Genomic DNA, 23,982 nt, shown 5'->3' with positions numbered 1-23,982 from the left:
ATATTCACTGTTGACGAAGTGATGGCAACACTCGCTTGACGTCACGGCTCTACTGAGTTATGGTTTCCACTTGACGTCATGGCTTTGCTCTGACATCATGATTCTGCTCTGACGTCATGATTCTGCTCTGACGTCATGATTCTGCCCTGACGTCATAATTCTGCTCTTACGTCATGATCTAGCTCTGACGTCATGATTCTGCCCTGACGTTATAATTCTGCTCTGACGTCATAATTCCGCTCTGACGTCATGATTTTCCAAGACGTCATGACACCACTCTCGTCATATTTCTCATCGGTAAACCATAGCTGAAGTCACGCTGCACTCTTAGAATATTCACACCCAACCTTGGTTATTGAACACTACCGGGATACTGCTATTATTCTTTATGATGTTTTGTGTTGTGTCCGTCCAGGTTATGATAATTGCCAACAGCGTTATACCCCGGTGATGGAGCTGGTGATAGCTGATATCTAGCTGACTGTGCGGGGAAAATAGCTTGATATTTAATAAGAGGAATCGTCATGCATATTAACATTGATTCAACAAACAGAGCAATTGTACATTGACGGTGCAGGTATACAGTGTACATTGACGGTGTAGGTATACAGTGTACATTGACGGTCATATCTAAAGAAAAAACTGACAAATAACATCAATTAATTATTAAACATTCCGAAAACTACACTACCGATGATTTTTTTTTTTCGTAATCCTTGCCTGAACTACCACTTAATTAATATTACTTTAGTAACATTTTGATTAATCGAATTAATTGTCGCTTCTTCAATAATGTTTAAGTTTATAATAATACACTCATGTACGGTTAATACTATGAGTATACATTACGAGTATACATGTTAAAAGGCAAACACATATATTGTTAAAACTACATTATACCTCAGACGCTGGCCGCTTGACTACGGTGTCAGTACATTAATGTGTCTTTTATTGTGCTGCAGATGATGGACGACAGTGAAGCCGGCCCCCACTCCTGCTACACCTTCACCCTGGTCCTGCTGCTACTGCTGACACACACCACCACACCAGCAGGTAGGTGTTGTTGTGTCTACACCCTGTTCCTGGTCCTGCTGATACACACCACCACACCAGCAGGTAGGTGTTGTTGTGTCTACACCTTGGCCCTGCTACTGCTGACACACACCACCACACCAGCAGGTAGGTGTTGTTGTGTCTACACCTTGGCCCTGCTACTGCTGACACACACCACCACACCAGCAGGTAGGTGTTGTTGTCGCTACACCCTGTCCCTGCTACTGCTGACACACACCACACACCAGCAGGTAGGTGTTGTTGTCGCTACACCCTGGCCCTGCTACTGCTGACACACACCGCCACACCCAGCAGGTAGGTGTTGTTGTCCTACACCCTGGCCCTGCTACTGCTGACACACACCACCACACCAGCAGGTAGGTGTTGTTGTACTACACCTGGCCCTGCTACTGCTGACACACCACCACACACACCAGCAGGTAGGTGGTGTTGTCTACACCCGGCCCTGCTACTGCTGACACACACCACCACACCAGCAGGTAGGTACACCCTGGCCCTGCTGGCAATAAACCCTGACACACACACCACCACACCAGCAGTGTGTGTTGGGTTGCTGCTGACACACACCACACACCCAGCAGGTAGGTGTTGTTGCCCTGCTACTGCTGACACACACACCACCACACCAGCAGGTGGGTGGTGTTGTCTTCACCCTGGCCCTGCTACTGCTGACACACACCACCACACCAGCAGGTAGGTGTTGTTGTCGCTACACCCTGGTCCTGCTACTGCTGACACACACCACCACACCAGCAGGTAGGTGGTGTTGTCGCTACACCCTGGCCCTGCTACTGCTGACACACACCACCACACCAGCAGGTAGGTGGTGTTGTCGCTACACCCTGGCCCTGCTACTGCTGACACACACCACCACACCAGCAGGTAGGTGGTGTTGTCGCTACACCCTGGTCCTGCTACTGCTGACACACACCACCACACCAGCAGGTAGGTGTTGTTGTCACTACACCCTGGCCCTGCTACTGCTGACACACACCACCACACCAGCAGGTAGGTGTTGTTGTCGTAGCCCTGCTACTGCTGACACACACCACCACACCAGCAGGTAGGTGTTGTTGTCACTACACCCTGGCCCTGCTACTGCTGACACACACCACCACACCAGCAGGTAGGTGTTGTTGTCACTACACCCTGGCCCTGCTACTGCTGACACACACCACCACACCAGCAGGTAGGTGTTGTTGTCGCTACACCCTGGCCCTGCTACTGCTGACACACACCACCACACCAGCAGGTAGGTGTTGTTGTCGCTACACCCTGGCCCTGCTACTGCTGACACACAGGTGTTGTCACAACTTCGCATAAACACACTAACAACCTCACCAACACCACCTAAAAGCAACAACAGCAACTAAAACAAATAACTTAAGACACTTTCCTTAAAACATGATATAATAGCTGTCCCTACAAAACACTTAACACTGATAATACTGTTGTTTTACCCTTTAGAGGTCTTTCGTATCAGCGCCATTTCATAATAATATATTTTGTCCCCTATAGTTGTTTCGTTCCGTTTTACAATAACACTGAAATTACTACTAAAACATATGGCACACGAAGCAAACGTTAGATGGTTACTGTGGGCAGCACTAAGATGTACAGTACAGTCACGGAAAAACGGCCTGTCAGTCCTCTGTTCAATCCGTGAGCCCTGAGACTCAGGAGTCTTTGAATCCGAGACATCACTGAGTGCACCATCTTTGGACCCAACAATATGTGATGTCTCGGATTCATAAGTTCATGAGTCTCAGTTCAGAGGAACGAGAGGATTTTTTCCGCGACTGCACTCATGATAGATAGATAATATTCACTAAAGAACAACCTAACGTTACCACTCTCTTAAATACTATACCTTTTATTCAGTTAACTGTGCAGCCAATGTTAACGAAAATTTGATTCCTTCATTGTATCATTTATTGTATCGCTTCACTGTCTGTCCCACTGTTTATAACCAAATAAAAACACAGTCCACAGTCATTTTACTGATACAGCCAACTGTGATGTTTCTTTGCCAGATTCATCATCCTAGATGGTAAAAATTTTCCCTTGCATTTTGAGATAGCTTTTTCGTTGGAATCTGCATTTTTCTTCAATGAGTAGACGGAGGTGTATTTCGAGGAGGTTAGACTGGTCCTGCAACATGTTGATACAAATGTAGAATGGTAGTTTGGTTTTCCTTTTCTTGAACGGAGTCAGCGGTGCCATCCCTCAACGTCGTTGTTGGATTTTTTTTTTTTAATAATTTGCCCCGCACTCGTGCATTAAGGGCGTAAAAGCCTGAAGGACCATAGGTTTTGCCAGCAAGTTACATAAAGCGACAGAATGATGAGTGTGTGGGGGGAAAAATTCCCGGTACAATTCATCTGTTTATGGCAAAGCGTGGCAGGTCCCTAATAATGTCAAGTGCCAGGCCTGTCGTTGGTTCTCACAGCGACGATAAACGCTCCAGTGGCTAAGAGATCAAGTAGTGATGTTAATCCATGTGTCGAAAATGCGTGTCATAAGCTGCTGCAGTTTCACACGGTCAGCTTTAGCACCATGTGACAAGAATGCCAGTGCGGATATACACCTTAGCAAACTGTTAGTGGGCAGTACGTTAGCCAGTTTCTTGGTATTCTCTCCAGATGCCTTAAAGGCTCATTAAAAAGAACAGCCATGAGTCACTAATTCGTGCAACTGTCTCCGGTAGAAGTGTATATTGACACTGTATGACAAACATTTATTTGATCGTGTGTATTGGTGTTGTTTCCGTCTACTTCCACTGGTATAGTTGGTATGGTGATATGGCACAGTAGAGCACCACGGGCACTACCGGGGTGATGACGGCGATGGTTACTGTTGATGGTCAGGTACTGTAGTGTAGAGCGGTGCTGCTGGCAGTGGTTTACATCTTCAGTCATTTTTCTTGAATTTAGCAACGTTGCCTGTAGGTCTTGATATATCTGTACTGCACTTTCTGGCAGCCATCACACAGCAGTGCTTCTTGTCTCCGGCGAACTAACTGATTGCAGTATTGGCATGGTGTATACAGTATATCTCCATTTTGATGGGTAAAGTTTGGTAGACAAGGAATGGGTGTGTCTGCCTTGATGTGCGCCTGTCACTCTCAGGCTTCTGTGCGACTAACAACAGAATATACAGCCATATGACTCTTGATAAACTTAACGAAAACGATTCAGAAAAGATTTAGGAAATGATTGAGTGTAAACAGAAGTTGCTTCGTATGGACCAATAGGCCTTAGGTAAATGTTCTTCGTATGTCTTTGTAACGTCTATAAGCTGTCGATAAGATGCATCTAACGTATGGATTGATGCGGTTACAAAATGACGCAGTTACCTTAACACCTTAGTACGAAATATAGCAGGTAAACATTCCACTACCTTCTATTTTATCAAGCGAGGCGATAACAATCTGCTCTATCAATCTCTGGCAGTCAAACAATGTGGCGCCATAAGGTCAACTCACTGTGGCATTTGGGGGTAAATTACGCAGAAGCGCCACAAATGATGCCTCAATCGTTACCGCGTTTATATGGTTCTCTTGGGTGATTAACAGTAGGAATTACAGATGATTATTAAACAACCCAGGTTATTTCACCTGATGATTACTGTAAATACCCTAACACTACCTGGGGTATATAATAGATTATATTTGGTTAGGTTAGGTTAGTTAGCACTAGGTGATGTTGGGTTAGAGTTAAATTAGGTTGGGATATGTTAATTTAGATTTGGTTAAGTTAGGATAAGTTAATTCAGAATAAGTTAAGTTAGCTTAGGTTAGATTAGATTAGGTTAGGTTAGGAGATTATTAAGTTAGATTAGTTTAGGTTACTATAGGTTAGGTTAGGTTAGGATGTTTAATTATTTGGTGAAATAAGCTGGGTGTATAATTCCCAGGTGATCTGTAATTACTGCCAGGTCTATTTTCACAATGGGAATATTTGGATCCATCTGTAGCTCAGGAAGAGGAACTATTATTAGTGTAAACGGATAGTAGGGCAGGGATTTGGATTGGAAACACTAGGGTGGTATTGGGTGGGGGAGGGATTGGTTTAGAACAAGGAAATTAAAGGTAAAAATGAAGGAAAGTAAGAAAGAGAGTATCCGAGTTCAACCAGATAAGATCCGCCATTAAGTATATGAAGGAGGTAAGCCACAAAGGTAGATTACTCTCATGAAACATGTTTTAGGTATTATAAGACTCAGGGTAACTTTGTTGGCAGTAAGCTTTGACACTGAGGGCTGTCTTCTTGATGCCTCTAACTTTGTCTACAGTAAACTTTGACACTGAGGTTGTCTTGATGATTCTTAACTTTGTAAGGCGACTGGACCACATTATCACAGCCGTCATCAATGTTTATTACTGTAATTCTCCATCAAAGACAAAACTGTTCTATATACATCAGTCTTGTATGACGATTTGACAACAGTATTTAAACTTCCTTGATTGGATTATGCAGTTCAATTCTGGTTACCGTACTACAGAATGGATATCGAATCCCCAGGAGGCATACAGAGGAGGGTGACAAGAATAATCTCGGGCATTAGGAACATTGAGTAAAGAAACAGATTAAAGCATCTTAATTTGCACTCCCTCTGGAGACATAGAGTGAGAGGCGATATGGTCGAGGTGTATAAAAGGAAGGCAGGGTTAAGCAAAGGTGGTATAACAAATGTACTTAAATTATCCAGCCAGGAGCGAACTTGTAGCAATGGTTTTAAATTCGATAAATTTATTATAAGGCGTAAGATAGGTAAATTCTGGTTTGGAAATAGAGTAGTGGATGACTGGAACAAGTTACCAAACATCATCATTAACTCGAATACGCTGGGTAATTTCAAATATTGGTTGGACGGATATATGAGCGATAGAGGTTGGGTGTAAACGGGACTGCCTAGTTTGGGCAGTTTCCCCCGGTCTAATGTTCTTATTCGCCTTCTCAATCTTATTTGAGTTGAAAATTAGCCTTCCCCAGGTTGTTTTACCTGACGTTTAAGCACTATAAAATAATGAAACTCCACCTCCTCCACTATACGACGACCTCTCATGACCCCCTTCAAACAGAACCCCCACACCCTCCCTAGTCCCCACAGGAATATAGATCCGCGCTCCGCCTCTTATCAGTATTGACTAACGATAGGAGCTCCTGTGTTACACAACCGGAAGCCACACCGTGAATAAATGATGCCATCCCGCCGGACACGATGTATCTGGCTCCTGGGGCCTTAATCTACACACACGCGCGCGCACACACACGCACGCACGCACGCACGCACGCACGCACGCACGCACGCACGCACGCACGCGCACGTACACACGCACATACACATGCACGTACTTACAATCTCATACTCTCAAACCTAAACAAGCACGCACGCTAACCCCCTCGTCCGCGAATTGTTGTTCGACACCATAACCACAACCAGCCCATACGAGCACGTACTGATGGCTACAAGAACAGTCCAGTCCCAACCAGTGTAAAAATTATCAACAACTCTTTGGGATAAATAATTATTTAAAGAATGTTATTGGACAAAGGAAGGCTATAGATAAGGTTAAGACAGAGATAAGAAAAGCAAAGAAGAATAATAAACTGAAGGTAGCAAGGGAGACGAAGTCAGACCCTAAGGATTCGTCCAAATGTATCAAACTAAAACGCGAGACAAGATTGGTCCTTTATTATTATTATTATTATTATTATTATTATTATTATTATTATTATTATTATTATTTATTATTATAATTTCGCTCCCAGGTACTGATGTGGGTCATTGATCTGTGCCCTGGTGGGCTAATCCCATAAAAAAAAACCCAGCAAACTAACTGATAACGGCGGAAAAATGAGCAAGTATCTTAAGATATTTTCTTCAGTCTTCACAAACGAAAGTTTGAACACAATACCCGAGGCGCTATATACAGAGACAATGAAGAAAATAGATTAAGTGAGATAGTTGTGACTAGTAAATGTTAGTAAAATAATAGATAAACTGAAACCTAATAGGTCACCAGGGCCCGATGAGATATTTGCCAGAGTATTCAAGGAATGTAAGGAAGAACTGAGTATGCCCTTAGTAAACATGTTTAACATGTCATTAAAATCGGGTGTAGTACCAGAATCCTGGCGGATAGCGAATGTGATACCGATTTTCAAGAAGGGAGATAGATCACTATCATCTAACTATACCATCCAATTCGTTTAACTTCATTGTACTGTAGGTAAATTGCTGGAAGCAATAATTTCAAACTTAATTCGAAATCACCTCAAGAAACACAAATTGATCAAGGATTCCCAACATGGCTTAACAAGTGGGCGTTCACGTCTGACAAATCTATTACACTGCCCTGCATAGTTTTTGAGGTTTGTGTATTATTAAGCTTTTCTGGGTGTATTTTGCATGCTGATCTCAAAAATGTTATCCATTTTGCTCAATCAGGTCAGAATTTTGTGCTATAGCATTTTAAGCGGAGATTCAGGTAAAATATTGGCATTTTTCGCTCAAAATGGGGTCCTCATATTCGTTCATTAAAAAAATCATCCGAGACATTGGCAAGCCTCACAGAAAAGATTTCGGTCAGTTTTAATGCCCTTACGATGCATTTAAATACACCCACGTGCTCGCCGGCCATTTAAATGTCCGCCGTGACGCAAAGGAAAAGAGTATATGTCCGTGTTTTTTTACATATATTTTCTCACAATTAAATTTCTTTTTCATCTGGTGGTACATGGCATGTTTCCTCTGTCTGTGGGATAGTCGAGCAGACAAGCAGCACTACATGCAACGTGACTGGCCTGCAAGAAGTGGACTTACTCCAGGTTCTCACAATGTTGTTGCCCATGCTCTGGTGAATCCGCAGAACATTCTTCTTCCGCCACTGCACATCAAGCTCGGTCTGTTCAAAAACTTTGTAAAGGCACTGGACAAAAAAAGCCAGGCTTTCAATTTTCTGAAAGATAAATTTCCAAAAGTCAGTGAGGCAAAGCTGAATGCAGGAATTTTTGATGGCCCTCAGATCAGAGAGCTTTTCAAAGATCCCAAGTTTGATTGCAGCATGGATGTAAATGAGAAGAAAGCCTGGCATACCTTTAAGTCTATTGTCTCCAATTTTCTTGGCAACTACAGAAGTCCAGAGTATGAACGAGTTGTTGAGGACCTACTTCTGAGCTACAAAGTTCTTGGTGCACGCATGTCCATCAAGATGCACTTCCTCAGCTCCCACTTGGACTACTTTCCAGAGAACTGTGGTGATGTGAGTGAGGAACAAGGAGAACGCTTCCATCAAGATATCCGTGTAATGGAGGAGCGGTACCAGGGTCGCTGGGATATCAACATGCTCGCCGACTACTGTTGGTGTCTGAAACGGGACGCCCCAGACACCAACCACCAAAGAAATTCTCTGCGACAGCCATTTATGCATGTCTAACTGTAAAGGCATCTATGTAGTTGACATATTTTGGTCCTATGTGTTGTGGTTACATTTCTTATGATATATTTTGCATAAAAATTTTGACATCATTGTTAGATGTTCTGGGTAATAAGTTCTATATACAGGAGAGAACACAAACACCTGTATAGTTTTGTAGGTTCGGTTTACTGGATAAGAGTATGTACACAGAGGTGGGTAGCACTGCTCCCTAGCTAAGGTCCGGGTCAACTACCATAGACGACGTATGGCAAGTGATACATTAGCAGCTTCCATACGTCGCCAGGCACATTAATTAAGCGTGTGGGATATGGTAATAACATTGCCACACGCTGCTAGCTAGGCTGAATAAATATAAATGGAGCACATACATAATATACATACATAATACATAATCCAGCATACATAATATACATACACCTCCCTCCCCCCTATACGCTCATAGCAAAGTCTTGAGCGGACCTTTTCTTCTGGATCCGTTCTGAGCGTCGAGGGACTTCATCACTGGGAAGGGTATGGGACTCAACACTGGTGGCGGGGCCAGCAGAAGGCATTGTTACGGGGCGGAGAAAACGGCGGTTCCTCCACCACACACGACCACTGGGTAACCGCACCTGGTAGTCCCGTGACCTGCCGAGACCCATGACTACGCCTACTTTGTCCCAACGTAGGGAGGTCGGGTCCTGAACACGGACTTGGGTGCCGACACTCAACCTGGGGAGAGAACGGGCGTGGTCGTTGTAGCGGGCGACGACGTCCTGAACACGTTCGGCGGCTCGGCGATCACAATCCTCTGTCTTGGCCTGCCACTCCTTGGAGAAGGATTGAGGGTGAGCAGGGACACAAGAACGAAGGGGGCGTCCATACAAAACCTGGGCAGGGGAGCGTCCGGTGTAGTTGGGTGTGTTGCGGAGTTCAAGAAGACCCCGGTCGAAGGCCTCGCAGTCAATATTCCCAGAAGGGGCCACCTTAAGGATGAGGTGCTTCAAGGATTTGACAGCAGCCTCAGCGTGGCCGTTGGACTGCGGGTAATGGGGCGATGACAACACATGCCGGACTCCCCATCGGTCGAGGAACACAGCAAAGTCCCGGCTTGTGAACTGAGGCCCTCCGTCGGTTCGCAGGCGTACAGGAACGCCCACGTCACGGAAGTAGTGGCGGAACTTGCTGATGGTGGCGGCAGACGTCGTGTCATTACCGCCCTTGATGACAACCGGCCAACCAGAGAGACGGTCGACGATAACCAGGAAGGACTTTCCTGACACACAGAAAAAGTCGGCCGACACAGACTCAAAGGGGCGGGTGGGGTTGTCGTCACTCATGAAGGGTACCTGCTGCTGGCTGGGTTGTAATACGTGGCGGGGCTTACACACCTGGACAGCATTGGAGATGTCGGGGTCGATGCCAGGCCGGAACACAGTCTGTCGTGCACGTCGTTTGGTGGCCTCAGCTCCACGGTGACTGTCGTGAAGGCGAGCCAAGGCGTGGGGACGTGATGCAGCAGGGACAACTACCGAAGGAGAGGTGTCACTGGCCAGAGGTAGGGGTAGGGCGGCAGCAGGGTAGTTGCTGCTCCCTTCATGCACCCTGTTGGCGTAATTTACCTCGAGAATCGGTGTTGGGAAGTCCTGGGAGATGATGGCCAACTCTTGACAATGTCTGTAGGACAGCAAGGGAGTCGGGACACCATTATGCACGTCAATCCAGGCCTGACACGACCTGTTGCCAAAGGTGACATGTGCATAGAGTGAACCCAGGGCTGGGGCCATCTGTGAACCATCTGCCATGATGCAGAGGTCCTCGGGAGGCGGTCCTAGATCGCTTGGAGAGAGCCCCAAGCATCGCAAATGCTGGGGACCGATGACTGTAGCATCAGCGCCGGTGTCGGGCAACATCTGAAGACGGGATGACACACCGCCGTAGGTCACGATGACGCTGATGTACTGGGGGACTTTGGTCCTGGGATGCGAGGAGTACACCCTCCTAAAATGGGTCGGGCTTTGTCCAGGGTCGTCGTGCCTCTGATTTGGCGACTGTGGGCGGCCCTCACTGGTAGAAGGGCGCCGAAGCTTCCGCCGACGCTGTCCCTTGGGTTCGTGGGTAGGGCAACACTTGTCATAGTGGCCCAGACGACCGCACACATTGCACTGTACGTACTTAGCTGGGCACCGCACTGTGAGCGACCAGTGGCCCATACGGTCACAACTGTTGCAGGTAGACTGAGCAGCTGGACATACCTGTGTTCCGTGCTGCTTACCACAGTTGTTGCAAAATGAACCGGGCGTGGACGTGGTGGGCGAAGGCGTAGGAGCAGACTTCTTGTCCTTCTTGTACCGGGAAACAGCGCGTACAGCTGTAGGGGGAGCTCGGATGGCAGAGGTGGCACACCTGGCAGCCTCATAGGAGCGACATATCGTCAACACATCCTGAAGAGAAGAGGAAGAGTCGAGGGAGGTGAGGCGTTGGACAAGTTCCTCGTCCTTAACACCCATCAGGATCACCTGCTTCAACTGGGTCTCCTCGCACTGCTGGTGGTGGCCTAAACATATATCTACCTCTTCCGAGGCTCTCTTAAGACGTACATAAAAAGCGTCAAAAGACTCACCCTCCATCTGTCTGCAGCTAAACAATTCCCTCCTGCGCAGAGCTTCATTCTGCTGTCCTTTGATGTGCCGTTGTAGAACGTCCAGTACCTCCTCTACAGACAGCGAAGAGGTTGGGGGTACCTGCAACGTATGTTCTAAGACACGCTGAACTTCCAAGGACAGGCACATACGCAGCTGGATGAGTTGTTTAGGCTGTGACAAACTCTGGAGATCCACCATTGTAGCATAATCAGCCCACCGCCGCCGCCATTCGCGAAAAGTCTGGAAATTTACATCAGGCTCCAAGATGGGCGGTGTTTGAGCTGCTGCTTTAGGTGGGGCTGGGGGGCGTGAAGGAAGCATGGATGAGGTATCTGAACCATTCAGTACCGAGGCAGTGTTAGAGCCAGGGGCTTGGTTAACAGTGAGGCGAGATATCAAGGCTTCAAACCGTGCACTGTCTTCCATTCTCCGTTGGTGGTCTCGTTCTGCCTCTGCTTGCCTTCTGTGCTCATCCGCCAAACGTCTGTGAGCTTCATCCTCGCGTCTCTCATCTCTCATAAACTTCATTAAGGCAATTATCTCTGGAGATAACGCTGAATGTTGAGGTGAAGGGCTGCGCGATGTTGTGGGAGCTGGGCCGGCCTGGTCATCCATCTCTGGGGGACTATCATCCGCTTGACTCATCCAGGCGCTGGGTCCACGGCTACGTAAGGCATGAGACATAACTACTTTATCTGTGTACTGTGTCTTAAATCAGTGTTGACCGGTCAGCCCGTCGTATCAACAAGATTTCAGACGAAAAATTTAATTAAATACACAGATAAGTAGGTTATATATATAAAATATATATAATGAAGCCGCGCGGTCAGCAAGTGTTAGTACATGTATGTGTGTGTGTCCCAGGCAGGCAGAGCGTCTCGCCCCAGCTGTGAGGGGGGGTGGAGGCGGCGCTGTGAGGGAGGGGGGTGGAGATAGGAGTAGCTCAGTCGCTCTCTGTAAACGGTCAGAGGAGGGTGCGCTGAGCTCTACACCCCACAAATGCCCAGAACATGCCGTATACCTTGGAAATCCGTTCGAACAAGGTCACACATGAATGGCACGAAACACACAATGCACTAAACACTTCACAGAAAATCACTGTCACTGACACTGCTCAAAGTTGCGAAATTCTTCGAGGGATGACGCGGGGTTGACCCAAGGCGGGGATCCATCAGCCGGCTTTCCACAAACTTGCACTAATCACTCGTAATAATCCAGTAAAACTACGCACTGCGCCATGTTAGATGTTCTGGGTAATAAGTTCTATATACAGGAGAGAACACAAACACCTGTATAGTTTTGTAGGTTCGGTTTACTGGATAAGAGTATGTACACAGAGGTGGGTAGCACTGCTCCCTAGCTAAGGTCCTGGTCAACTACCATAGACGACGTATGGCAAGTGATACATTAGCAGCTTCCATACATCGCCAGGCACATTAATTAAGCGTGTGGGATATGGTAATAACATTGCCACACGCTGCTAGCTAGGCTGAATAAATATAAATGGAGCACATACATAATATACATACATAATACATAATCCAGCATACATAATATACATACAATCATATTTAAGAATTTCGATTTTTTCCTAATTCCCATAGCATAAAAATCTGACCTGATTGGGCAAAATGAATGGCATTTTTGGAATCAGCACGCAAAATTCATAAAGAATCAGCTAAGAAACCCCGCACCTCATGAATTTTTTTTTCAAATGATAATTATCATTCTTTTCAACTGTTTTGTAATGAGTGGATGACGAACACGATTATAATGTGGTTTACCTTGACTTTAGCAAAGCCTTCGACAGGGTTCCACACGAAAAATAATACGAGACTAATATATAAATCGGAAGCTCATGGAATTGTAGGAGATCTTCTAGACTGGATAGGGCATGGTTACAGAACATGAAACAGAGAGTCAGCATTAATGGCACTAAATCAGATTGAGATAACGTCACAAGTGAAGTACCCCAATGCTCAGTACTTGGACCACTAGTATTTATCGTATACATAAACGACATAGATATCGGCGTAGACAGCAACATAAATAAATTTGCTGACGACACTAAAATAGAACGTGTAATTAAATCTAACGAAAACTCGGCAAAACTACAGGAAGATCAAAATGGCAGTTGAAAATTATTTGATGTGGACAAATGTGAAGTACTTAGTCTAGGAGATGTAAACAGAGAAATCAGATATCAGATGAACAACGTTGATATAGAGAAATCGGACTTTGAGAAAGATTCAGTGGGTAATAATAATTATATATTTGAAATCGGCACAATTATGCGTATTTGCTCGAAACAGGGCTAACAAAGTACTTGGGTTCATAAAAATGAGTGTTAGTTACATGACTAGCGAGATTATCCTAAAACTATACCTTGAGCTTGCGAGACCTCACTTGATAACGCGGTTCAGTTTTGTTCACCGTACTACAGAGTGGATATAGAATCCATAGAAACCATAAAGAGGAGAATGGCAAGACTAATCCCGGGCATTAGGAACCTTTATTATAGAGAACTTGCCGAAAGACGTAGAGTGAGGGGCTATATGATAGAGGTGTATAAATTGAAGCCAGGGTTCAACAATGGTGATGTAACAAAGGTGATATAACAAATGTACTCAAATTATCCAACCCGGAGCCAACTCGTAGCAATGGGTTTAAATTAGACAATCTTAGATTTAGGATCGAGATAGGTAAACATTGGTTTCGAAATAGAATAGTTGATGAGTGGAACAAGTTACCAAACATCATTAACTCGAATATGCTGGATGGCTTCACACATAGGTTGGATGGATATACCGTATAATCCATAGCGGTTGGGTGTCCATTATGGGCCAATTGACCCGCTGCAGATTCCTCCATTCTTATTTTCTCATGTTCATACTTTTACTGTTTGCTGAGTAGACATTTAACTTTGTCGTAAACCGAGTCCTCTCAATATTGCATTTAGGTTTTAACTCTCTGACTAGTTTAGCTTTATCATCATTCCAAGCACGAGTTCTATATAACCATTCGTTTTGTCTCAGCGTGTGCACTGCAGTCTCCTCGACCCCCGTGCTCACATCTCCTAGCAGTTTAATGTTCCCTAGCAATTTAAGCAATGAATTGTCGTACGGTATTGGAAGCACAGATTAGGTTAGGTTAAGGTTCGTTAAATGTTGATATAGGTTAAATTAATTTTGAAAGATTGGTTTTGTTAAATTATATACTGTAGCTTTACTCGGTTAAATTAGATTGGTTAGGATAGGTAGACTGGTTAGGTTTATTTAGATAGATTAGTTATATTTAATGACAGATTTATTTAGATTAATTTCGGGAGATTTGTTCAGATAAGGTTAAGTAGACTGCATGGTTACTTGGTTCGGTTAATTTAGAGAAGATAGATAGGATACGTTAGGTAGAAGGGTTAAGTCACTGTAGATAAACTGGCAAGGTTAAAGTTCAATAAACTGAATAGGTTAGGATGAATAGGGTATGTTGGTTAGGGTATGTTGGTTAGGGTAGGTTACGTAAGTAGGTTGGTTAGGTTAGGTTAGGTTAAGTCGGTTATGTTGGGTTAGATTAATGCGAGTACAGGTTAAATTAGGTTAACTTATATTTTTTTTTAGTTTTGCTAGGGTAGTGCAGAATAAAATAGGTTAGGGTAGGTTAGTTTAGGTTCAGGGTTGTGGCGCGATGGCTCTTGACGCGGCTGATCTCCTCACACAGGTCTTCCCACCTTCATCTGGTTCACAGTTGGTCGGTCGCGTTGACTATGACTACACGCACTAGGTCCCTGGAGGCGCGCGCACACACACACACACACACGCGAGACTTCGTACTGATCGCAACACAACCAGCCCAATTTTTATCATTGTAAAAATCATCAACAATTCGTAAATAAATTGTGGTCACTATCTTGCCCATCTTCCTTCTGGACTCTTACTACGCTTAAACTTCTTGTTAAATGACCTTCTCATCTTTATCTTACTTATTCAGTTTATGACTGCTGTATTTTTTAACCACTAATTATTATTATCTTACTCACACAAACAAAATTACACAATATAAAACACCAAAAATGCATAAACCCTTCGAACCTGAAAGAAAACATTCACACATACAAACTTAACAAACAAGAAAATCAACGAATAAACAAAAACACACACACGTACACATGGGCGCACACAGGCAAGTCATCGGTTTCGGATAGTGTGGAGCACTGACCGGTGGCATCTGGGTCAGGGACCTTACCTAGTCAGAGGGCCATCCATGGCCTCTCATGGTACTTACTGTGTGTGTGTGTGTGTGTGTGTGTGTGTGTGTGTGTGTGTGTGCATGTGTAAGCTCAATCACCCCCACACACTCAATCTACAGTATATCTCCCGTAGAGAAAGAAAGACCATTTATCCTGTGTTTGAGTTTGTCAAAATCTTCTCCAAGACTCCATGACACCTGTACGAAGATGGGACTCGTACACAGCACCTATCTAGTTAATGCCTTTATGGAACTGTCGGCTGACCACCAAATATAAACAAATGCAGTTTATCCTGGCAAGTGGACTTACTTTACAATATAATTCTAAGCAGCTGCTTCTAACAGCTTATCACAGCTTAGAATGTTATTCTAAGAAACTTCTTCGAACATATTGCCACAGCTTATAATGTCATCTTAAGGTCAGATCAACATCACGTCACACCCTGGAACGATTGAACAAAGATGGCCCCGAGGCACAGTGGCCCCTTTGGAGACATCACCTCGTATATTATCCTCGTAATAATTCACTAGAATGTGTGAACCCACAAACTCCTTTACAAAATGTGGAAATGCCAAGGTAACTCGACACAGCCCTCAATGACGCACTAGTTTGGAACATTTCTGGATTTTTGAGTGTAATGGACTGGGGGAGAAATATTTTATACCCGTCGGCTAATGTTGACGACTAGGTGAGGTGGTGTGTCAGGTGAGGGGGTGTGTCAGTGTGTCAGGTGAGGGTGTGTCAGGTGATGGGGTGTGTGGAAGCGAGGTGTGTCAGGCGAGGGTGTGTCAGGCAGGGGTGTATCAGGCAGGGGTGTGTCAGGCAGGGGGTGTGTCAGGCAGGGGGTGTGTCAGGCAGGAGGTGTGTCAGGCGAGGGGGTGTGTCAGGCGAGGGGTGTGTCAGAGCGAGGGTGTGTCAGGCGAGGGGGCGTGTCAGGTGATGGGGTGTGTCAGGTGATGGGGTGTGTCAGAGTGAGGGTGTGTGTGGTTGGGATTGGTGTGTGTGCAAGTGAGTGTGTCAGATGAGGGGTGTCAGGTGAGGGGTGTGTCAGGTGAGGGTGTGTCAGAGTGAGGGTGTGTCAGGTGAGGTGTGTCAGGTGAGGTGTGTGTCGGTGGTGTGTGTGTCAGTTGGGGGCGTGTGTCAGGTGGGCGTGTGTCAGGTGGGTGTGTGTCAGTTGAGGTTGGTGTGTGCCAGTGGTGTGTCAGATGAGGTGGTGTGTCACATGAGGGTGTCAGGTGAGGAATGTGTCAGGTGAGGGAATGTGTCCAGGTGAGGGGAATGTGTCAGGTGGGGAATGTGTGGGGTGGGGAATGTGTCAGGTGGGGGAATGTGTCAGGTGGGGGGTGTCAAGTGGTGTGGTGTCAGGTGGGGGGTGTCCCAGGTGGGGGTGTCAGGTGGGGGTGTCAGGTGGGGGGTGTCAGGTGGTGGGGGGGTGTGTGTCAGGAGTGGGGGGTGTGTCCAGATGGGGTGTGTCAGATGTGGGGTGTGTCCAGGTGGGGGTGTCAGGTGGGGTGTCAGGTGGGGGTGTCAGGTGGGGGTGTCAGGTGGGGGGGGTGTCAGGTGGGGGTGTCAGGTGAGGGGGTGTGTCAGTGGGGGGGTGTCAGGTGGGGGTGTGTCCAGGTGGGGGGTGTCAGGTAGAGAGGTGTCAGGTGGGGGGGTGTGTCAGGTGAGGTGTGTCAGGTGGGGGTGTGTCAGGTGAGGGTGTGTCAGGTGGGGGTGTGTCCAGGTGGGGGGTGTGTCCAGGTGGGGTGTGTCAGGTGGGGGGTGTCAAATTAGAGAGGTGTGTCCAGGTGGGGTGTGTGTGGTGAGGTGTCAGGTGGGGGAGTGTCAGGTGGGGTGTCAGGTGGGGGGGTGTCAGGTGGGGGGGTGTCAGGTGGGGGGGTGTCAGGTGGGGGAGTGTCAGGTGGGGGGGGTGTCAGAGTGGGGAAGTGTCAGGTGGGGGGTGTCAGGTGGGGGGGTGTCAGGTGGGGGGTGTCAGGTGAGGGGGGTGCCAAGTACAGGTAATGAGGTATTAAGTAGTCAGGATAACGAGAGTGAAGGACTTTGATGGGATCCAGTATGTGTCGGGTAACTGTCTCATCTTACTATAAAGGAAAACACTCGAGTAGTTAAAGTATCTCATAATTTATTCAAAGAAAGTATCTAATTATTTTCTCAATATTATATATGTTCCATCACTTTTTAGCGACAATATACTGTACGTGAGACCGGTGACAGGAGGCTCTTGAGTACGTGACAGGAGTAACACAATGACTCGTGGATGTTACGGGTATGTCACTGAACCTGCCTGGTGTCTCATCGTGGTCATTCACTTAATGAAATTTGATCAAAATGAGATAATATTAAGTGAAGTTGAAAGACAATTAAAGAGGAAGTTTAAAATCCAAAATGAAGGCGTTGTGGCCTCGTGGGCGTACAGTACCAATGAAACCATTTGTCGCTACCCCTACGAGGAACAACTGGAACTCTTTCAGAAATTTTGAATATCTATTAATGAAACATACAATTTCTATACATTCTCACACATTCTAAATACTTTATGGTGATATCTGGTGCACTTTATATTAACTGGTTCTACTTTCTTGCGCAGCTTAATATATTTACTTGTCAAAATATTTTCCCAACGCTGCCCAATTATTTAAAATGCATGTATGATGGAGACTGCTGAGATTATCTTCGGCCATGTAATAGTTGAAAAGTCTTGTTTGTTTTTATCCCCACAGCAGTCACACGCTTCTTGTTTCGTCTACAGAGCCGGGGTCGGGGGAGGAAGGGGTCCACTACCGCCTGTCCCCACACCTACTGTCCGACAACGGCAGCTTTGTGAGCGAGGAGGACCTACAACTGACGAAACCCCAGGTGACGGCGTGTGTCTGGGTACGCATCACCTACTTTAGGAGACCCTCAGTGCCTCTCAGCATCGGCAGTAGAGATGCCAGCGTCGGTGACGTCAGTGTAGGTGAGTTGAAAGGGGTGGCAAGGTCAGCGATTTTCCAGATTTTAGAACAGGTCGAATCATAAGCCACTTCTGAAACCCCCCAAATCCAAACACATTATAGGAATTAATCATCAAGGCGACACCCCCAACGTCTGAGGGTTGGCGACTATGGTTCGCCACTCCAAAGGCTTTCAGGCTCTCTGCTAATCTTCCTAGTTTTTGTATCTCTCTGAGGACCACAACTTTCAATTTCATTCATAAATCCCAACATAAGTAAATTTGCTGACGACACTAAAATAGGGTGTGGAATTAAATTTGACGAGGACTTTGCAAAACTACCGGAAAATCTAGAAGAAAAAAAATCTTATGGTCTGAAAAATGCCATATGAAATTTAATGTGGATAAATGTAAAGTATTTAGCCTAGGAGATGTAAACAGAGAAACCAGATACAAAATGAACAGCGTTATAGAGAATTTTAAACCAACACAACAATGTGCATTTGCTCGAAACAAGATTGACAAAGTACTTGGATTCATACAAAGGAATGTTAATTCCAAGACTAGCGAAGTTATCCTAAAATAATGTCTTGTGCTTGTGAGACCTCACTTGGATTATGCAGTTCAGTTTTGGTCACCGTACTACAGAAGAGGATGACAAGACTAATTCGGGGCATTGGGAACCTTGAGTATGAAGACAGACTAAAGCATCTGAATTTGCACTCCCCCGAGAGACGTAGAGTGAGGGACGATGTGATCGAGGTGTATATATGGTAGTCAGGGCTAAACAAAGGTGATATAACAAAGGTACTCAAACTATCCAACCAGGAGCGAACTCTTAGCAATGGTTTTAAATTATAAAAAAAAGTTAGGTATGAGCGCGAAATAGAGTAGTGGATGAGTAGAACAAATTACCGATCATCAACAACAACTCCAACACGCTGGATAGCTTCAAATATAGGTTGGACGGATATGGGTGTAAACGGGGCTGCCTAGTATAGGTCAATAGACCCGCTGCAGGTTCCTCCATTCTTATTTTCTTATATTATCTCAGCATTTCCCTCATATCTTCAATTTACTCATTAGCATCACTACCATCATCTCTAATTGTATGACCAAAGTATCTCACTTTTCTTTTTATATAAACTTTCATTGTTCTTCGTGCTGTTCTAGCCAATCTTAGTACGTTTTCATTTAATTAGTAAAACTAATTTCAAGCACTTTGCAGTAGCACCACATATTAAGGCCTCTTGTCTCCTTCTGGTGTCTGTTAAAGAAAGACAGCAGACTTTTTCCCTTTATAATACGAGTGACAGAAGAAGTCATAAGATGTTGAAATAAGCGATATAAGCACCAGAACTGAAGGACTAGGCAGCTGACTCCTCAATCACGACCCTCTTGGTGGGGGCGACCCCATCCAACGCTGCACGAAAGCTACTCTCCTTCACAAAGATGATTGTCCACAGGGGAGTCACTTTAATTTACTGTATTTTATCATCTACACGGGAATAAACAAAACACACTGAAACAATAGGATTTGATTACTCATTTCCGGTGTAAGATTGTAGAATACAGGCGAGTGTGACAGTCAGGTGAGTGTGGAAGTAAAGTGTGACTGAATATGAGAATCAGGAGGTCCAGTGATAGCTTCCTCTACTATTAATAATCCGGAAAAAAAACATTGGCCTTTTGTCAAGACTCTACATTATCTCTACCTACAGCCTTTTGTTATACGAAATTCCTCTATATTCCGACTTAAGCAACATTCTTGACTTGAGGTGATTACGAATTCAAGATATCGATATGAACACAACACCCATTGACTACAGGGAGGGAGGGCGGTGGCTACTCGTGGCTTACAGTCATTGGATCCATCGACTGGTCTGTGTAGGGTGATATAATGGTGGCGTCTTAAAGAATCTGTGAATCATCGGTTATCATGCCTTGTGTTATCATGTCTTGTGTTTATTTGTTGTTATCATGTCCTGTGTTATCATGCTATGTGTTTATCTGTTAACATAAGAACATAAGAATGAAGGAAACTGCAGTGGGCCTATTGGCCCATACTGGGCAGTCCCGTTTACACCCAACCCCTATTGCTCATATAAGCATCCAACCTATGTTTGAAGCTATCCAGCGCATTCGAGTTAATGATGTTATTTGTTAACTTGTTCCATTCATCCACTACTCTGTTACCAAACCAGTGTTTACCTATTTCGCACCTAAATCTAATTTGTCTAATTTAAAACCATTGTTATGAGTTTGCTCCTGGTTGGATAGTTTGAGTACCTTTGTAATGTTCCCTTTGTTTAGCCCTGCCTTCCATTTATACACCTCTATCAGGTCGCCCCTCACTCTACGTCTCTCGAGGGAGTGCAAATTAAGATGCTTTAACCTGTCTCAATACTCAAGGTTCCTAATGCCCGGGATTAGTCTTGTCATTCTCCTCTGAATTCTTTCCAAGGATTCTATATCCATTCTGTAATACCTGTTGTTGTCGTGTCCTGTGTTATCCTGCCATATGTTATCCGGTAATGTCTTATCATATGCTAGTGGATGTTCTCACAATTACATGTCACTTAGACGACTCTCGGAAAAGCGATTCCGACTTGTATGATTATAGATAAGGATCATCCATCCATCACAAATTCTATTCGAAATACCATTTTTATTAGAGGAATATAAAATTATATTAGGATGAATGAATTACAGGAATACGAGTATATTATAAATTATATTAAGAATATTTTATTATAGAGAATAATAAAAAATATCAATTTTATTAGGAATAATGAAATTCATTGTTATTTATATCAGTAATAACAACATACGACTATTCAGGTTATGAGACGTAGAGCAGCCATAAGCCCGCTCTCATAAAAAACATAAGAATGTACAAAACTGCAGCTGGCCTATTAGCGCCTAAATCTAATTTTGACATTTTTAACACCATTGCTACGAGTTCGCTCCTGTTTGAATAGTTTGAGTACCTTTGTCATATCACCTTTGTTTAACTCTGACTTCCATTTATACACCTCGATCATATCGCCCCTCACTCTACGTCTCTCGAGGGAGTGCAAATTCAGATGCTTTAATCTGTCTCTTTCCTCAAGGTTCCTAATGCCCGGGATTAGTCTCGCCATCCTCCTATACTATATGCTTTCTAGGAATTCGATATCAAGTCTGTAGTACGGTGACCAAAAGTGAACTGTATAATCCAAGTGAGGTCTTGCAAGGATAACCTCGCTAGTCTTGTAACTAATACTCCTTTGTATGAGCCCAAGTACTTTGTTAGCCTTTTTTCGAACAAATACTAATTGGATTAAATACAATGTCTTCTTTGGCCATATGATCTTTTCGAATTGAGAAGATTAGTGTTAACTTGAATGTGCCGTTCATAAATATAATATGTGAAGTGGTCATTCTGTTCACATTCTCGCTGGTGATAAATACAGTATTTATAAGAACTTTTTTTTTTAGCTATAATCGTCTTTCTGGGAATCGTCCAAGTGGGATGACACCATTGTCACGTGTTACTGTAGTCGTGTTGTTGGTCGAGGCGAAAGGGATTTATATACGATCCTTAGATTCATATTTATCTTTCGGCTGCCAGCCGCTTGTTGATGCTGTGTGCCTGCCTTACCTACTACCCTTGGTCGCTGTTGTAATGAGACGAATCTCACAAGAAGAAGATTACATATAGGTAGAATATTGATAGTATAAGAGTATAAAGAGAGGAAGATTTTGGTAGCGTGGCCTTGATAGTTATTTACACTGTCAATACACTTATCTTACGTCTTAAGGGCGACTTCTCAAACACCGCTTCGTTACAACTCTGTATTAATTACGAACATGACATGGACACATTAATAACACCTTCTATTGAAGTTACTAGGACATTATGTTTACGTTACTAGGACATCATATTACGTTACTAGACACTGATTCTCGGACACGAACATGAAATGAATACACTTCCCACGTAAGTAACTCATCCCATGGAAAGCTCTGACAAACACTCACGTGATCTAGGGGAGGCCTAGCAGGTGGTCCTGGGTTGTCTCTATGGGAGACTGCTTAGCTGGGCGCTGGTGTGTTGAGGGCAACTCGCTCCTGACCGGAGGCGGCCGGAGGCGGCTTGCCTCCGGCCCCTGACTTCTCTCGAGCAGGCCTGGTGGTGTAGTAGCTCGCCCTTCTTGGTTACAAGACACACTCTCTCTCTGTCTCTCTCTCTCTCTGTGGCTGCCTGTCTGGGCAGAGGGAGGACTAGGACGTCCTATATATTGGGAGGCGAGCCGTCAGGTTGAGCTGATCGGGGGGGGCGGCGAAGGGTCTCCTTACATTTGCCCTCGCTAATGTAGGGTCAGGTCTGGTCTTTTTCAGAGACTATAAGTTGTATCTTCTGGAGAAATCATCAGGTGGGCCGTGTGATATGAGAGGGGAGCCTGGCTGACCTATAACCCTTGGTCAGCCGCGAGCCACCCTACACCTTTGACCCCCCTAATGTCGGGTCAAGTCTGGACTGTTTCTGAGATGTAAGCTGTGGTCTGACAAACCATCACTACACTGTGGTAACCTCAACTCCACCTCCTCTAAACCCCGTTTTGCCTCCGTGTCTCACGTCAAATAGCCATCGATGACGTCATACCGGCCCGTTTGGTGGATGTAGTGTGTGACTCCGGTAATGTCTGCTGCCCGTCTCTAACATGCCCGTCGACACAAGCGAGAATAACCATTTTCATCTCCTCCAGACGGAAACCAGTGGTGCCAGTCTGTATGGTGTTGAAATTAGTCATTCACATTAAAATTTAGTCAAATAATGAAATTCAGTTTTATGAATAAAATCACTTAAAATTTATTTATGTAGGAAATTAAAAAATCATAATAATGATAATATTCAGATCTTGAAGGCACGGCGCCACTGAACAGAAAACATGTTTTCTGCAGTTTATTTTATTCCTTTTCCCAAAGGTGATACTGTACTCCTTTTATGTGGAAATGAGTTTTAATCCAAGCTAACCTTAATTAATAATAAATAAATACTATATACTAAATAAGTAAATAAATAAATAAAATTAAGCATCTCAATCTGCTTCTCCCTCCATAAAGCGACAGCCTCTACCAGCCTAAGCTGTGGAGTGAAGAACAGTGTTGGGCTTCATTATTACCCAAGACAAAAATATCAGGAACAATGGAGGTATCCTACACAGGCCACTGGCCTCTTTCCCTCGGCATGGCCACCTCTTGTGGGTGGCCATTTGACAAATAAGGTAAAATTCAACACGAAGTGGCCTCTCAATTAGTAACTGTGGTAACCATCCTAATCCCCAGGCTGGGGTCCGCGTGTGAGGAGGTAGGCACAGTAAAGGTTATCATCGTCCATGTTTGTTTACATTTTAACTCCCCCCGTCTAAACGGACCACCGTTTTCGTGACGTCATCGATAGCTTGACAGTACTAAGTCAGCGGTGGCTGTCAAAACGGGCTAGTGTGAACCGTACTTATCACATCACACGACCACCTTAATTAAACAGACAAGAGTGTCTCTCTCTCTCTCTCTCTCTCTCTCTCTCTCTCTCTCTCTCTCTCTCATATAAAACAGTAATCAGTGATGGTACACACAGTAAAAAACACAGTTGTGGTGACCCGGACGTCACCTG

The 23,982-nt window shown here is 44.8% G+C and overlaps 1 protein-coding gene across 1 annotated transcript in view; it reads left to right on the top strand.

Annotated features, from left to right (window-relative positions):
* The window catches only part of LOC121867882, a 47,412-nt gene extending 28,988 nt beyond the window's left edge, over positions 1–18,424 (top strand). The window contains exons 2-3 of the mRNA XM_042368006.1: positions 963–1,053; positions 18,141–18,424. Coding sequence (XP_042223940.1) covers positions 963–1,053; positions 18,141–18,409 — 360 coding nt within the window. The 3' untranslated portion in view covers positions 18,410–18,424. The remainder of the gene's footprint in view (positions 1–962; positions 1,054–18,140) is intronic.
* The last annotated feature ends 5,558 nt before the right edge of the window (positions 18,425–23,982 follow it).

This window comes from Homarus americanus, unplaced genomic scaffold (genome assembly GCF_018991925.1).
Source record: "Homarus americanus isolate GMGI-L3 unplaced genomic scaffold, GMGI_Hamer_2.0 scaffold37032, whole genome shotgun sequence".
Classification (NCBI taxonomy): domain Eukaryota; kingdom Metazoa; phylum Arthropoda; class Malacostraca; order Decapoda; family Nephropidae; genus Homarus; species Homarus americanus.
Note: the sequence above shows the minus strand (reverse complement) of the source record. Positions and strands in the feature narration are given on the sequence as shown.